Genomic DNA, 18,299 nt, shown 5'->3' with positions numbered 1-18,299 from the left:
TTACTAGAGTTTAAGTGTGGCTGTGGAAAACAAAATTTATGGTTTTAACAGGTAAGGATATTAAGTGGTCATCAGGAGAGCTTGCCATTTAATCCGCTTCACTGCTAATGCCTAATTATACCTCATAGAGGAACCCAGCTAGATTACTGAGAAATGTAATTTTTAAGCACTCTAAACAAAGATCTTTACACTTCAATAACCAATTTATTTATCTTTTAAAAATATTTTGGATAACACACAAGAAAAACATAAGTTTGGGAGTCTATATAATGCTTCATCTCTGTGTTCTGGTCCTGTATCTGACTGACAAGGAATTATCTGTGCTTGGCAGCAGTTTCAAAATATTTTATAAGTCAGAGAACAGCCTCTCATCATCTAGAACTAGCAAGGCTGGTTCCACCAAATCTGCTGGTGATGACCTATAAAAAAGGCCTTAATAGCCATCAGAAGCAGAGTGGCTGGGAATGCCTCTGCCAGATATCTGTTGTGCTGGGCCACAGCCAAGTCTGCAAGAGACTCATTCCAGGACACTCACTTGCTATGACACTTCACCAGCTGCCTTTAGTGAGGGAGACCTACCTACTTCTCCCAAATGAGACAATTAAAAACAATCTGCCCACTCCAACTGTTGGGTGTAGCACAGACCACAGCTCATATTCAAACCAGAACAAAGTCAGTGAACTGTTAAGAGTCCACAGGTGCCAAGCACACTGTTGGCCAACACTAACACCTGAAGAAAAATTGGGAAGGGGATGCAATACCTGTCAGGAAGGTGTGTGAAGGAAGGGTCACCAACTTTAGGGTAGGTGAGGGCTCAGAGTGCGGGAAGGGGTATTCTTTTGCTAGAGAATTTAAAAAAGAAGTTGCTGTCAAGGGTTAAAAATAACCAAGAAAAATAGAGAATAGGCAAGAGTTAAAATGCAAGAAGAAAAGAAAAAAGACAGATAATATCTAAACAATCTAAACAGTGGCACATCATTGCAGAACAATATGGAATAGGAACGGGGCCAAATAAGCATCAAATCCTTTCCCCCCCACCCTTCACCCTTTGTCTGTCAGTGTCTTAGGGATGGATCCTGAGATGCTCCTGAAAGGTACTCCCCACAGACAAACAGAGGGAGCTCAGCACCTTACAGGAGGGTGTTCAGTATTTTGCTGGGCAAGATTGACAAGAGGCATTATGAAATGTCCTGGGCAGGGCTTTACTGCTCTACTGGCCTGGGTGCCAGAGAAGCAACTTGCAGAAGCACAGGCTATCATGGAGACACTTCTTGTGCCTGGTTTTGCACGGAAGCATGTGAGTGCCTGATATATGGGAGCAACTGTTAAAGACCTGAACATCATTTCTGGAGGGTGAATAACTAGAACAGTGCTGGGGTAAGGAGAGCACAAGTTGTGCATGGTGCACTGTGTGTGCTAACACTCTCCTAACATTTTTCATACATTGCGTGTGGCGTGAATGGTGTAACTTGCTTGTTTGGAGCAGATCCTCCTGTCTTCTTCTACCTTCTCTGCTTCTCTGCCTCCCTCTGAACATCTTCCCTCTTCCTCCCCATTGCGTACTTGCCAAGTGTCCTGTTGTATGACAACAAATCCGTGTGGGTGAATACTGCTTGCTCAACACATTTAAACAGGGGAACTTGTGCCCTTCCACTTTTCCCCATTACAATTACAGAAAAGCAAAACAAAAACAAGAGACATCTGATTTGTGGCAGGCAGAGGGCCTCTTTGCATGTCGAGTGAACTTTTTGGGCCACATGGCTCAGTCATGATGCTTACCTGCTCAGAGTAGTCATTGCCATCAACGTCGTCACTGTTGGAATGACCTCCTGGACTCTGTACATCTATTCCATGGCTCTCCAGGATTGCTGCTTCTTCGAAAAAAGCAAATGGATCCCTAATTTATCTGATGCATTACCATAATTAAAAGTAACTCATTTTTTTTTTTTCAGCAAGTTAGAATAACTGGAAGAACAGTTAGTTCTTAGCCTCTTCCTCTTCTCTCTCCAGTACTTGGGAAGGTAGCACACGTACAGATACTGGTTTGCCTGAACTAACTGTTTTCCCTGTCAACTAACAGACGTGTGTGGGTAGGTGTCCTTGCTTTCTAGCCAGTCCTATTAGAAATTAGCTTAATTTCTAATGCACTGGAGTGGCAAAGGCATTCCCTGTAGATCTTCCCACATAGTTTGGATTGGCAGGATTTGAGGGGGGCAGGGAGCATCTGAAAATAAATGGAGAAATTTTTTTAAGCACTTAAGGGATTTAAGAACACAATTTATCTTCATCTTCCAGTAGGATCCATGCATCGAAAGCTCCCTTTGGTTCTTTTTCATCTCTTTCCAACCTTCCTCCCCATATAGTATAGATATGGCTATAGCTCCACCCACCTTGGACTAACTTGTTTTGTTTCCCCTCGCCTCTCAAGAGATAGGTTTCATTAAAAAAAGTAAATTTAGGTTAAATTTCAGTAACATATTAAATGACAAACAGAAATTGTTCTTATTTATAAATATGGCAAAAAGAAGCAATCAGCAAAAGGGTGTAATATGGGCAACAATACTGGTAATGGGGCAGGTATGGATCTGTGTTTGTCTGTGTACTGTGAATGTAAATCTGCACAGTATCTAATTAAGTGGATAAAATTTTGCAGGCACTGTAGAAGTTTGCTGAATTCTAGCTGCTAATCTGAGTATCTTCACATTCACGTCTTATGTTTATTCACATTCGAAGGTTACTTCATACAAGCTCAGATCACTTCTAATTTCCTGACAATCAGCTACAAAGAACCCTCAGGGCTAACTCTGAAGTGACTTTTGTTTTATCCTCATCATCAAGAAAAAAATATTGAAAAAATATTGCTTTGTTCCAGCCACTTGCCACTGTGCAACCCCTTGGAAAGCAATAAGGAGCACAGGTGTAACCAGAATGAAAAGTTAGCTTGCAGAGCCTTTGGTGCCTGCATCTGAGATGCAAAACAACTCATCTAGACTCTGAGATCCCTGTGGGGTCTCAGGGATGGCAGTAAGAAAGGTTCTGGATGAAAAGAACAAGCACATTTCAGTGGAACACAGATACAGAGAAACTTACGGCCTGAATAAAAAGCCCTTCACCACAGTCACCTGTCATTTAAACAGCATGCTAAGGTTGTGAACTTCCAATCGCCTCAATTTCCCTTATTTCCAATGCAGATATTTAGAGGTTTTATTGTAGATTTTATTTTGGATACCCAAAGGGGCCTGAGCATGGGGAAATACGATTCTCCTTCAGCCTACAAAATTATCACTTTGGTTTTTAAAATGAATCTTCCGGTAAAACTTTGTAACTGCCTCATTTTTCCTGCACAGATGATGAAATTCCATAAATTAAATTCCTGCCTATATTTTAGAAAAAATCTGGAACAGCAAGAGACTAATTTTAAAAATTGCTCCACATTTCTCATAAGGATGTCAGAACCTCTAATATTTTCATTAATATAATCTTACACAATTTCCATCTCTCCTGAGCAAGTGTACATACCAAACCTGGAGAACAGGCTCTCTGATACATTACCGATATTGGCTCTTCTCTTGATTTCCTTTCTTCTGTTGGCAAACCAGTTGTACACTTTAAGGGAGGTAACCCGCTCCAAATCCGATAACTTTTTTCCTATTAAAGGAGCAGGGAAGAAAAAATACTGCATTGTTACTTGCTGGATTCCAGACGTAGGCAGAAGACCCCTGTGATAAAGCCCTGAAATACAGGCAGAACTGAAAAGTTGTTATAACTGAGAATAAAGTGAATTTCACGTCAGAGTACTGTGCCCAGTAATAAATGCCAAATCTCTGTCTAAAAACAAAGTAGCCTTTCTTCTTTTCTATAAAACCCAAAATACAGGAATTTTCTTTGCAGCTTCAATCAACTAAATCCAGAGCTGTGGGAGAATAGAGGTCTGCTTTTCTAGTTCAAGCACAGAACTGAGATTCAAAAAACTCAAATTCAATTCACAGCCCTGCCACAAATCGCACACCCTTGGGCTAGCTCTCTTGCTATGTGCCATGAGGATACAGTTCAATGACACGTTTTCTTCAGCAGTAAAATGAATTAAGAGGTTTTGTGTCCCTCCCATAATCTGCTTTCCTTCCTCTCTACCATCAGCTGCTATCGTGCTCCTGCAGCACTAATCACACCACCCCAATTGTGCCAGGACACTCAGGAGCTTTTAGGAGCAGGGGGGGATGTTGGAAACCAGATCACTCAAGTTTACACTTAAACCAGCAAATAAAATCCCAATAGCCACCAGCCAGCCACAGGAGACAATCCCTTCTGCTGATCACCAGCATATAAGAGGGATGCCTGGAGGGATTCAGCATTACTGGGACATCATGGAAACCTCTTCAGCTAGCCTTGGCCCTACATAAAAATGTCAGTCCTCTGCAGGCAACATGAGGATGAGACTTCCCTGCTTCAGACTGTTTCTCAAAGTTTATTTATTCAGCATACAAAACATTAATGTAATTGCAGCAAACTGAAAATTTAAATAACAGATGAGGCAAGTCAAAGAAAGATCTGGAAATCTATGCTGTCTCCTAATGCTCACAATATTTTACCAAGTCAGAGACATAGCGTTTAAGCATTTTGTTCCAAGTTGCTAAACTAATCAGCAGCTCAGCCAGGAAGAAAATCCTAAGCTCTTTGGTGCTCTCCCCACTAGATCACTCTGATTCCACAACAAAAAGACAAAAGGCAACATAAAAAATTTGCAACAAGGGATGTTTTGACTATTTTGCCACAAGAGTGCTCAACCCTGTGGACCAGGGACCCAGAGGTGGGAAAACCTCCAGTTTTGGAGATACTCAAAACTGAACAAGGTAAAGCCCTGAGCAACCTATTCTAAACTGGTCCTGCTTGACCAGATGATCTCCAGGTCACTTCCAGCCTGAATTGCTCTGTGATTCTGTGCTATCCCATTACTGTTACAAAGTTCAGGAAACACCTGAGCTTTCTTTTGCATTAATTTTTTATTTTGGTTGTAAAAAAAATTAATCTAAATATATCTAAAATAAGTTCTAAAAACTATATAAGTGTTTGGTTAGCGAAGCTAAGCAAAGGCAGGTGCATCCACTATTGCTACACTGAATATTCATTCTCCTGTCCCAAGTACGACTTCACCAGGATCAGGGTAAGTGCAACCTGGTGACCCAAATACAAGGCCTTCTATTAATACAGAGACTGTAATACCAGGCCCCTGTCTAGAAGCTGTAAAGAAAATGGAAAGGCAGGAAAACTGTGCTCCTTACTCCTCCAAGGAGGACTTGCTATTTAACCTCTGACAAGCCTCAGTCTGTGAACTTAAAATTTTCCATCTGTAAAAGGGAACCAGTAAAACCCACCTCTGTGGAGCGTAATAAAAATTCTCAGATCACTACTGAGTTCTTGAATAAGTACTCTGAAATAACTGACTCCAAAATAACTCAATTCAAAGAGTGAAAACCTTTCAGACATTTATTTTCTTCGCAATGCCATTTACAAAGCTGTATAAATGCAATGTTCAGAAACACAATTTGTACTTTATATGCCAAATGGTGGGAATTTAAGTTGCATTTAGGCTTGAAAATTGCATTGATTGCCAAGTTCATCCAAGTATGGCTGCTCTGAACAATAAGAATTACAGAATGCTCAAGAAGAAACCCACTACTAGTTGAGAGCACCAAATTTGTTAGTAATAGCCATAAAATGAGATTTACTGAATTTAGCAGGAGATGTGGAAATCTAATTGCAGTTGCCTTTGGAAAGGACACTATGATCAGCTCCTCACCTGGTTTTTGTATAACTGCATTACAGGCGTTTGCAATTTCTTCTCTCTTTGCCTCGTCTGGATATTGATTCTCATTGAAGTAACTGCAAAGGAGGGGGGGAAAAAAGGTTTTTTCAGAAATCAGAGCAGGAAGACTCCAAACCAGCTTCAGTAGTAGATGTCAGCTGCTAGTTTGCGTATCATTCTTACAGAGATAACATAGATGAGGTAAATTTTATGTAAACTGGTATATGCATAAGGTTATAAGCACACAGTCATATCCCCATAGAGTGGATAAAAGCGTGCAAATGGCTCAGGTAAATGAATATTATCTCAGCATTCAGAATACTGTACTTGGAGATACAACAAAGCAGGCAATGCTATGAATATCGGAGTTAAGACTGTCAAGTGACACATCATGTCAGAAGACATCACAGGCCATGTCTCTGCCTTTTTTTTAAATTTTTTATTTATTTATTTATTTATTTATTCCTGACATAACCCCAGGTCAAGCAGTGTCCTACAAATGCAGGAGTTGTTCAATATTTATTTTGATCCCTGGGTTAACATATACACACATACATACTTGTGTATATATATATATATATATATATATTATGCACAAACACACACAAATACTGTGGACTTTAGGCAGATAGGATATAAAGATTGTTCAGACAAAATTACACAGTGATACAGTCAGACTTCTAGAGTCAGACTAGTGTTTTTTTAAAAATCATAGTTTAAAAACTTTAAAAGTTCCACAGAACAACATATCAATCATAACATATTTTTATAACTTTTTCTTAATAATGCTAATTTTATTGCACTTAATATGCAGGAAACATCCTATAAAAGTTAAACTGGTTTTTACTTAATGTGTTTTACAAATTTTAATGAACTTATTTACATTCTACAGAGCTTATCAGATTTGCACTAAAACTAACAGAGTCCTATTTACTTCAACCAAGTCTGATAAGAATGCCATAAGCAGGAACTACTACATTTTTTTCCCTGTAGATAATAATACATAATCTTAAGAATTCTTTGATCAACTTCGATCAGCAGCAGGTTCAGCTGTTGAACAGCTGCTCTGTATTTGAAAGTAAGTTATGTCCTTTAATTGTAAATCATTTGGTAGCAGGAGATTTAGGCATATTTAGACAATTATTATTTTCCATGGTCATATTTCTCCTCTAGTAGATCGGCCCCAGCACAGTTACTTTCTATGGAAACCTGAATTCTGTTCCATACAGCAACTGCTTCTGTCCAACCTTCTTTTGTATAAGTGGTACTAATGCAGATCTCACCATTTCACTTTCAGTTTATTTCAATTCACTGTAAATACAAATTTTGAACATTCAATTTGAATTTTAGGTACCACATCTTCATCCCATTGTTCACAGTGTTATTTACAGTTGCAGCTATGCCCTACTGCAAAGTTGCTACTCATTGACTAAGAAAAATGACACATTAGCACAGCTAGTTGCACTCTTAATGTACTTGATTTGCTAGCTGAGAGCAAATGAAACCACAGAAGTAGCTCCATCGTCACTAAAGGAAGGGCAGACTACATCTCTACTACTACTTTGGGCTTTGGAAGCAATCACATTTACACACAAACATCCACTACTTCTTCCCCAGACCTCTGTATTGCTCTTACAAAGTAAATCTGGAGAGACTGACCATAACTGCAACTCCCACCAGGCTGGATCCTACTCTGAGAAAACAGCTGAGATTTTGCTATTAGATCTGAAAAGGGGGAAACTTGGCTACACTGACTTTCTGGGAGGCTGGCACTTCACTGGTACCAGCAAGAAAGCTCTCTGAATTATCAGCAAGAGGTTATTTTTTTATCCCCCCACCCTTTTCTGCAATATGCCCAGTCTCTGGGCATGACATTTTTAAAACTATACTCTTACCTTTTCCGGATGTATCAACTGTTTCATCATTATAGCCTTTAAAGTGATATGTGTATCTATCTTAGATTACAAACTTCTGTTCAAAGGGGTCATGTTCTGCACAAAGATATATATATATATATATTTATTATTTTTTTTTTTTAATTGGAAAACAGACCAGAAAATGTTTTTTTCCAGTACTTAGTGATAGAAGCAGAAGCTCAGGAACTCAGTCCAACTGCCTCATGACAGCATCTGAGCTTTCCCACCTACAAAATAGAGATCTCCACTCTCTGTCCAGAGCCAAGAACTATTTCCTCTTTTAAGTGCCATGACATAAAGGAACATCAAGATACCACAGCTGGAATCTGCTGTACTATTATTTACGTGGATATATCATATGACCTGGAGTCCTAATCACAAATCAAGGCCATAACTATGCATACAAATACTAACCTGACGGATCTACACAGTGATGTACTGAAACTAGAAGGTGAAACCCTGATGTCACACTATTTTATGGATCTAAATCATCTGTGATCACAAAACTGATCGACAATGCCTACCTTTATGGAAAAAAATGACAAAAGATGTAAAATTAAGAAATGGTTTATACTTGAACTGCCCAGTCTTATGTTGATGCGAGAAACTGAGACACCAATTAATAAAGAAAAGACAACACAAGAGCCACTAGTGATCCTTCTCTTGCCATGTAACTGAACACCATCCCTTCAGCAAGATACTGACTGCCACTTTTCCTGGCTCCAAAAAAAAGCTCACGTGTTCTAATAGTAACAAAACTTGGGCTCAAGTTTACAATTCTCAGCGATAATAGGAAATCTCCCCATGATGGAGCTAACTTAGAACTGGACAATGAATGTGCTATCTCCTCTGGCAAATGAGAAAGTTTCTTTGTGTAGTTCAATCATTTCTGTGATTTAGAAAAAGCTGGCTGCTGAAACACTAATTTTTAACACATTTTATAGCTGAATAAGCTATAAATATTTTCATTTAATTGGATTAAAACATATTTTTCATCATTCTGACATTTTCTTTAAATTCTAACCCAGACTTCTTATCTTCTAACATACATGTCTGAGAGTTTCCACAAGAAAAATTATTCCCACTTCAAAATCTGAAACTCTTTACATTCTGAATCCCTGTTTTATGAAAAAATGCCAAAAATTTCTGTTTTCAGGTAGCTCTCCTGGCAAATGATACTTTTTCATGGAGATCACTAAGTTAAGCCAGTTCTACTAGAGTGGAGCTGGGAGGAAACTAAGTAGTTAAATTCAGTTTGCACAGTAATTTTAGTACCTGCCTCTCCTTCTACCTGCTGTTTTATTCATCCACATTAATGACGTGCCTCCTCCTTCTCCCATACATTCAAGCTACTTATGAACTTGTCCAACCCTCAACTCATGCTTCCCAAAATTGGACTTTCTTCTCAAGTTCTCCTCATAATATTCTTCTCCATCACCATATTGTGCTTTTAAGCTTTGATAGAGATGGTCAGCTGGTTTTATCAGAGAAAAATCAGATCATGCTAAGGAGTATTCAATCTTAAAAGGTCTCATAGCTACAGGTAATCAAAACCATACAGCCTCAGCCACAAGAGTTGATTTTTAATCCTCAGCCTCCAAATTCTACACATATACACTCTACTAACATATTAATGTTTCGTTCCCATCACTTACTTTGAAGTCCTAAGAGGACTTGCGGGTAACATACCATGACACAAAGCACATTTAAAATCTCTCAACGTTTCTGAAAAGTAGGTGAGAATAACCGAGTTTTCAAGACAAGAACCCATGGCAAGAAATTCCATACTTCATCATTGCCTGGTTTGGTTTGCTCATGTAGAAAATTGTCATCACGCTGAATTTTCTGATTATGGTTCTTCTTGAAAGCGGGGAAGTAATTAATCTGCCTTCAATTTTGTTACTTATCTGCAAGGTTTACCCTTGCTAAGGGACAAGGAAAGAACGCAGAATGTCTGAATTTCTCTTCACAACTACAAACCACAACCTGTTCATGACTGGAAAAGTTCCTGAAAACTACAGATGGAAAATATAAAGCAATAGAAACTTAAAAGGAAAAAAAGAAAAAAGAGTAGGCACAAGTGAATCCTGCAAAGGCACACTGACAAAGGGCAGCTGTCAGCTGAATACCTTCAATGAAGAAACCAAATGATCTCTTTTGTAGAAAATGACAGTGGAGGATTAAAATGAAAAGTGGCCAAATAATTTACATGAGATGAGAATCCATATGATGGTAAAGAATGTAGATATCCTTGAAGTGGTTTCATTTCAATAACACTGAAGTCTAGAAAAATTGCAGATTCAGAGAAATCCTCCTTCTTTCAGGGATAATGTGATTAGGACAATGACAGAGAAAGAATCCATCTCAGCCCCAGGCTCTGTAATGGAAGGAAACGCATTTCCCCCCCTCTTTAGCAAGGTGCCCCTATCTGAATTCCTGCAATAACTGCCAATCTTTTTTTGCTCAGCTGTACAGCTTCTGTTATCCAGGCTTAGATATCAGATGCATTAAGCAATGCCTCAGTAGTGTTTCTGATAATCCACAGTGGAAGTTTTGCTGCTCCGTATCAGCTTTGCAGCTACCAGGGAAGTGTTTGAAACGACCCAAGCGACAGAGCAGCAGAAGGACGCGCATGTGCCGTGTTTTTTCATGGGGTTGGATGTCAGACACAGACAGACAAAACTCCAGCATTGCTTAGAATGCTCCAGGCTGGGCAAAGGTTTAGTTTATAGCATGACATAACAGTAAAAGCTTCTAAGTGTGGAAGTGATTCAAAGCAGAGAGGCTCAAAAGCGTTGCATATTAACAATTCACTGCAGGTCAGCCCTTACAGAGAATTACACACACTCGAGGTGAGGTAATTCAGGTATGTGTACATCAGGTCAACCTCACTGGGAAGAAGGATAATTTACCTTGCAATTAACAGGAGGTAGGAATACGCAGATGGATATTTACTGAAGAAGAGCAGATGTGCTGCAAGTTCACTCCCTCCCTTAACTTTGTGTTTGTGTCTCTGGGTTCCCACTTCCATCAGACTGGGAAGCCCCTGCGAGGGAAACATCCCAGAACCTTTGCCAGGGCTCCATCAGCTTCAGCAAAGATAATTTTCCCTGAGACTCAGGCTGCAGTACAGCTTAACAGAACTTAAGCACACACTGAAAGGAATGGTCCTATCTTCTCCTTCATTCCCTTTTCTGTGGGAAGGTTTTCTGCCCAGTTGCTTCTCTGGTCCAGCTTTCCACCCACGCCAAGAGCAGTGGTTGTGCAGCCAAGGGAGGCGGGCAGGTGACAGCAGAAACACGCAGCTGGGACCAGTTCTTTCAGTGGCATCTCACACACACCCTCTTACCGATGCTAAAAGCAAAGGCCGAGTGATGGACTTGGCAACTGGCCCAGGGACATATGGAAAAAAAAAGAACTGCCCATTTTCCCCAGCTCCCATCTGAACCCTGTAGATGAACAGAAGATCTTTCTAGTCCCAGGGACTGAACTTCCTGCCAGATCCTCTAGTGTCTCAAAATACACAAGAGTGCAAGCTGCTCTTTTGTCTTTGATAAGATTGCTTGTAATTTCAGCTCCCTATCTAGTTTCCCTTCGAATGGTACCTCTGCTTTCCACTGACAACTTACATAAAATACTCAAATATAGTTACCTCCTTTATCTTTCATTAGTGTATTTATCAACATGGTATCACCCTGTAGCAAGAGGTCATTGTTTTAGTCTTTGTGGCTTTTAACTGAACTCTTATTCAGGCTGTCAAATCAATGGAAATATTTCTGAAGTTAGTCTGTCATCTGTGCCTGAGATCTCATCTCTGTGTGGCATGAGACAGACTGTCAGAAAAGTGACATTCAAAGCATAATCTCATCGGAAAGTGTAATGACTAGTTTATTTCTCAGTAAATACTGGCCAAGAATATCACTAATGCCATTTTCAGTGAGGTCAACAGATGACACCACCCATTTTATCTACTGATATTTCTACAGATTCTACAATGAGAGCATGCATGTCAACTAAACAGTTCACCCCATAATATATAGGAAAGTAATTTCTATTCTAGACAGCAAAATTAAAGCTCAAATATAACCTCTTAACAGATAAACTCTGACGGAAGCTGAGAATTACACTGAAGACACTGCTTTTTCTTCCCGCCCAAAACTGAAAAACCTAACCGCCGGTTATTTGCTACAGGAAACATCTGGTGAGACACTTCTGCACTTGATACCAGCCAAGGATGAGAGAACTGCAGCTCTCTGGATGTAAGCAGATGAATTTGAATCTAGACATTCCTACAGCATCAGCTCAACTGTACCTTTCACCCAGGCAAAAGACAAACATAAAAAATAAAAATCCCAATCCCAAAAAACCACTGATGAATATAATTGCTGCAGCTCTCGGCTGGTTCCCCTATAGCACTATCATTTATTTAGCTCTCATAGGTCTCTGGATTTAAAGGACTGAAGAAACCACTGTAAGACTCTAGCTTGACCTTTTTCTACAGCACTGGCCAGCGGTTTCTCAGCAATTCTGGCATTATGCCCAGATCTTGTCTTTGACCTACAGAGATACCCAGTCCCAACATAAAAATCTGGGATTTTGTCCAATGCAGAATCTTCCATAACTTAAGTAAGCTTTGGAATCAAATTGTAAAAATCCTCATTCTTTAAAAACCTGTATCTCATTCCTAGCTTAAGCTTTGAACCCCAAGGTACTTCCGTACTCTCTGTCCAGGGAGAAAACAATTTTTAAGTCTCACCTTAAGAGACATTTTATTCTTGAACTTCTTTTCATGGAAAGTGCAAACCTGGAGAGATCATCCCCACAGGACTAGATGACTTAGAGCCCCTGACATTCATAAATTGTAATTACTTTATTTGTTAGAATGCACCTGTGTACATAAATTGCATAGCCCTTTCAGTACACATGTAAAAAACTCATACAATAGAGCTGACTATTCTAGTTTTACAAATCAGAGCCTAAACACCGAGACAAGACATTTTACTGATACTTCTTAGCAGGAATCTGCTCTGCAATGTAGATTAAACCACCAGAAATACACCTTTCACTGGAGTGCATAAAACTGTATGACCTTCAAAGCTGCTATAACATCATCAAGTTTCTCATTTTTAAAAAATAATTTTCTAAGTATTTTGACAGCTGTTTCAAGCACCAACACAATCCTATCAAGCTATTAAAATTATCCTAAATTTTGTTTAAAAACAGAATTAATTGAAAAAAAGCTCTGAAAGCCTCATAACTGCAAAAGATAATCTCTGCCTCCTAATCTACAGCACCCTACTGTTGAGACAATTAACAATTAAAACAAGAACAGTTAAGACATCGGAGGTGGCGATTTACTCGTCCTTGTAATTGGATTTGGTGATAAGAGTATGCTTGAAATTACACAATAGCTCTCTTCTGAGTAGAAAGGTGTGGAGTTTTTAGCAATTTGAAACACACAGATACTTTCTGCTTAAGGCACCTTGAAGACACTGACAGCAGACAATGGCTAAATATTTATGACTATCCTGAAGATTAATGGTGTTGCAGGCCCCTGAAACTAACACAGTTAACTGTTCACAAAATAAAAGGGAAAAAAAAATAAAAGGAGTTGTTTTTTTAAAAAACTAGCAAGTAACTAAAACATCACAATATGATAAAGTGAGAATTGTTCTGTAATATTTCAACAACAGGTTGGTGCGATCATACAGCACCTTCAAAGCTCTTCCTAACAAGGTATCTAAGCATGAATAATAGTATCTCTTGTTCTCCTTTATTTACTTGCAGTATTTAAATTTAGACCTACACACTACAGGGACATTTACATGCATGAAATCCTCTGGTCTTAACCAATTGATGAACAAGATCAGAAAACAACTGTCAAACAAACATCTCATCTACATTTTTAAACTTTGTACAGGAGAAGAGATGTTTAAGAACTATCTAGGTCTCCAAAAAGTGCTGAGACCTTGCAGAAATCAAGAGCTCACCCACCTTTAAGGGCTTTTTTTTGGCTTGATGACTCAGCTTTCCAGGGAGATGTACTATAATCAACACTGTGGTAATTAGGGATACTTCTTGCAAAAGAACAGAGGATTCCAAGGCTTTATATGACAACACAAATAAATAGAAAAATGTATGACTTGGATTTTACATTGCTCAACTCAAAACATTATTCTCTGCTCTCTTCAAGAAAATACTAAATTTAGTCAGAACTCAGTTTTCTGCTCATCTAGAGTAAGGTATTTTTAGAAGAATAGCCTATCCTGGCCTCAAAATTGTGTCTTCAAGGGAAGTTCAGCACTGTATAACAAAAAATGTATGTGCAGAATGTCAAGTGTAAGCAGCAAAGTCCCTCAAGTTATTAGTTCAGCTTTTGTAAGGTCAGGTTTTTCAAAACTATAGTCCTTCTGGTTATAAAACTTGAAGTCTCACTTTGTCCTAAATCTCCAGGAGAGGGAAAAATGCTAAACCTGAGATTTGTAATAAAGCTTAGCATGAGCTGACAAGTTCCAACTAAATCACTAGCATTTCCCCTCAAAGATCCACAAGTTTTTATTTTCCTGAGTAATGTGCCTTAGGGGATCCTGCTTAAGCAGGGGGGTTGGACTAGATGATCTCTACAGGTCCCTTCCAATTCTGACAATTCTGTGGTTTTGTGGATAGCTACCTTGGAAATAATAAGTTCCAAGGACCCAAATGTATTACTTCATTAAAAAACACCCATCATGCTTTGTATTTCAAGAGCACTTTCTATAACCAGATCATAAACCCTTAAAAGTATTCTGAAATTGTGTTCTTAAATCTCATTCTTTAATATCATTAGAAGTTCTTTACAGGTGAAAGAACAGCAAAGTTAAGAGATACGACACCAGAAACCAGCCACAGCACTATGACATGAATCTGCAGCTCCTTACTCCTACATTTGTGCTCCCAGTCATAAGCCATGTGCTTCCTCTTAAATGTCACTGCTACTCCACCTCAGAAGAGCCAAGTTCCCTGGGGATGTCTCATCTCTTCAGGAAGCATGACTAAAATAGTACTGGTAGTAATCAACTAAGAGCAACTGAGGAGTTGTTGACTTAATGTCCTATGTCCAGAAAAATTAATCCTTATTCTTTTTGGACTTCAGTAACACGTGGTACGATCACAATTAGGAAATTACTCATAATTTTGGAAAAAAAAAAGATCAGTATTATTAGAAGATAGGGTAGAAAGGAAACGTAACTAAGAACTGAGCTGAAAATTTAAAAGAATTACTTGGAATCAGTGATATTCCTCAAGTACCATATTTGGAGTATCTTAAGAATGAAAAACACTAAATTATCTTGACACAATGTCTGAACATGGAAATGAAATCTGCTGATGACAAAATCAGAAGCCATGTCAATACAGAGAACTGAAGTACTATAAAAAGTACCACAGAATTACCATAGACAAACCTATGGGCAAGAACTAAAAAGAAATTTAACAGTGCAGTATGCAAGGTTATGCACTTTGGGAACAAAACCACCAACACACCTCATATACACAAAACTGGAAGTAATAGAAAGATTGTTGTCTGTTAAGTCACGGTAGTATGATTTAACATACAATGCAACAAATGCAGATATCTAGCCACTGAAACAGTTAATGCCCTGCTGGGTAGCCATCTCTTAGTGGGTTCTTGTACCCTTGGCTATACCTGCTTCTATGATAGTGAATTTAATCAGCTTCTGAAAAGGACATAAGAAAGGTTAACTAAAAAAGAGAACCTGGATATGAGACTGGAAGTCTCAGGCCAATGCTTCTGTGATTAAGAGAACATCAAGGAGCATTTAGAAACTTGTTGCAGAATGGCTTGAGCAGCAGGGCCATGGGCCCCTGCTATCTCCTCGAGAGGCCTTGAGAGTGTAGCACAAACAGCAGCTGTACAAGCAATCTCTTTTTTTAGCCTAACACAAGTATAAACAATCTCTGTTAGCTTAAACTAACTCAAGGACAAGGTAGAGAAGTAGAATGATAGAAAACAAGGAAGAACCCTGGAACTCAGATGTGTGTTATTATCCAGTAAAATCACTGCAAGTAGTTGCCGTCCAGTGAAATCACTACAAGTAGTTACTATCCAATGAATTCACTACGTGTGGTTACTATCCAATGAATTCACTACATGTAGGTTTGGAAAAGGGTATAAAAGTAACACTGTGTATTCAATAAATCGAAGCTTGCTTTATCAATCACATTGATTCTGGACTGCTTGCTTCCCTCGCCGCCGGCAGAAACTAAAGAGAACCAATCTATGTAAACAATAAGCAACAAATCAGATTACTTTTTCATATATATTTTGTACTTATGTACCCTACTTTCTTACTCTTTTTTCTTTATAAGGAAATTATATTAAAAAAGCTCTTTGGAACACATCCATGTCTTCTATTCTGTCGACAGAGTTCCTCACAAACAGCATAGAATTCAAAACAAATTAAAACTTATGCATATTCCAAAGGAGACTCAAAGAAAAAAGGGTCAATTGTGCTATCCTGGACGAAAAAAAAAAAAAAAAGAATCCAGGATGTGATATAGGATGTGGCAGTGACTTTTGTGGATAAAGCCCATATGGTTCTCTGATAAAGCATTATTTTTAGTCTGTTGAAAGTGCTCCTCAGTCTGACCAAGAGCCCATAAACACATGATGCAACATACTTTAGAGCTTTTCCTAGGAATTTTGCTCCCTTACTTCTCCTTGTAATTACTCTGTTTATTACTTGTATATAGACCTCACATCTGTTACTAGATGGCAGAGAATTTAGTTTCACTAAGGTAGGTTTGGACTCTGTTCAGAGACTAGCTGCAGTGAGAGTCGGCAGGAACGCTCTACAACCTTCTAGAAACCAGAAATGGGCAAATCCAACAGTGTTTTGAGCTGGATGGTGCTCACATATACTTTATGCTGACAGCTGGCTGCATCAAAGCAAGAGGTGACAAGGTGCCAACCTGATTACTGATTCCTTCCAAATGCTTTCCAGATCATTCAAAAAGTTAATTTTGTAATTCACTTAAGTGGGTTTATTTCATGGATAATATTACATACAGGTCAGGTAAATCTCACTATGAGCGTTGACTATCCCTTTTAGCTGAATTTGGACCAGGAACAACACTCCTTGGCAGGTCAGGGCTGTCTAGTTCTTTCTCAGGATTTTAAAGAATCTGAAAAAGAGCCAAAAGGGAAACGAATGATCACAGCCTTATGGTCTCTTGTGCTTGTCATTGCCCAGGGAGCCATTTGGCACTGCCTAATCTGCTAATCTTCCCGGGAGCCTGCTCACAAATACCAAGTACACTCCCCAGCACTGTCTCAAGCTCCTTCAGTACAGACACAGAGAGAGCAGAGTATGGATGTTACATTCCAGCACTAGAGCACATCCAGAGACACGTCACCTCTACACGGGTTCTAATACGATCAAGAAATTTAGTTCCAGACAACCAACAGTGACAGTCATTATAAAACAGCTACACAAAATGTAGACTGAACATCCCAGGGTCCAGTTAAGAGTTACTGTGACAAGTATTTAATGACTTCCCCTATCATCTGAAATCATGTTAATTGGTAAGAAAATGATGTAGCTATTAATATGTAATAACACATTGGACATTTGAATGAACTCCCTGGGGAAGTGGTGGCTTCCTCAGCACTGGACACTTCTAAGACTCAGCTTGACAAGGTGCTGGGTCATCTCATCTTACCATGTTTCTACTTAGAAAAGCTGGACCAGATGACTCTTGAGGTCCCTTTCAACCTGGCATTCTATGATGAATATGAGCTTTTTGTTACTATTCAGTTCTGCATACAGACACAGGAAGAAGAATACCATGAAGGATTACAGAAAGTCTAGTGTTGGTATAGAAGAAAGCTCACAGAGAGGTAAGTCACAGCACTAGACTTATATTTTTACACTGTCCTTACAGTAAGCAGCATCTAGAGCTCTCGTCATTGTTTGAGTCAGGATCAGCAATTGAATCAGCAACAACAATGCTCTCGATCCCCTCCCTCTCTCACCCAGGTAGGGAAGGAGAGAGAGAATGAAGGAGAGAGACTTTCTGGATTGAAAACTTAACTAGGCAGCTTTAATTAGATACTAACGATAAAGGAAAAGATGTACAATGATATACAAGTATGTGCAAGAATGTGCAAAACCCTATTACCTCCCCCCACCCTCACCGACTCCTACAGCATCTCCTGAGCTGTGAGCAGTTCTGAAATGTCCCAGACCCTGCCAGAGAGCGGGGCAGAGCAGGCAGGAGCTGAGGGGAGAGTTACGAGGGTCAGGAATGCATGAGCCCAGGGATCAGCGGTGATAGAGAAACGGAGTCTTCCCCAGATGCCGGCCATGGGTGGAAGAGAAGGGAAGAAGCAGCAGGAAGGGGCTTGACTTCTGTGATCCCTGATCTAACACCAACCTTATGTAGATACATGGGATGGAAGACTTTGGTTAATTATGCCGTCTGTCTAGTCCACTCCTCCCTACGTGAGGGCTGCAGACACGATTCTTCTGCTCCCTTAGCAGCTGAGGCCCCAGATTCAGCAAGTAAAGCAGTGACCTTGG

The 18,299-nt window shown here is 39.3% G+C and overlaps 1 protein-coding gene across 10 annotated transcripts in view; it reads right to left on the bottom strand.

The window, feature by feature from the left end:
- Window positions 1-18,299, bottom strand: part of HMBOX1 (homeobox containing 1) — a 128,854-nt gene that overhangs the window by 18,110 nt on the left and 92,445 nt on the right. For 2 of the 10 annotated variants that reach the window (XM_051614387.1, XM_051614389.1), the window contains exons 7-10: window positions 5,798-5,880; window positions 3,553-3,648; window positions 1,780-1,874; window positions 1,444-1,575 (exon numbers count right to left, since the gene is read on the bottom strand). In XM_051614387.1, coding sequence (XP_051470347.1) covers window positions 1,444-1,575; window positions 1,780-1,874; window positions 3,553-3,648; window positions 5,798-5,880 — 406 coding nt within the window. The remainder of the gene's footprint in view (window positions 1-1,443; window positions 1,576-1,779; window positions 1,875-3,552; window positions 3,649-5,797; window positions 5,881-18,299) is intronic. The other 8 variants (XM_051614393.1, XM_051614394.1, XM_051614392.1 and 5 more) reach the window with 7 other exon arrangements.

The sequence above is a fragment of the Apus apus genome, chromosome 3 (genome assembly GCF_020740795.1).
Source record: "Apus apus isolate bApuApu2 chromosome 3, bApuApu2.pri.cur, whole genome shotgun sequence".
NCBI classification, from domain to species: domain Eukaryota; kingdom Metazoa; phylum Chordata; class Aves; order Apodiformes; family Apodidae; genus Apus; species Apus apus.
Note: the sequence above shows the minus strand (reverse complement) of the source record. Positions and strands in the feature narration are given on the sequence as shown.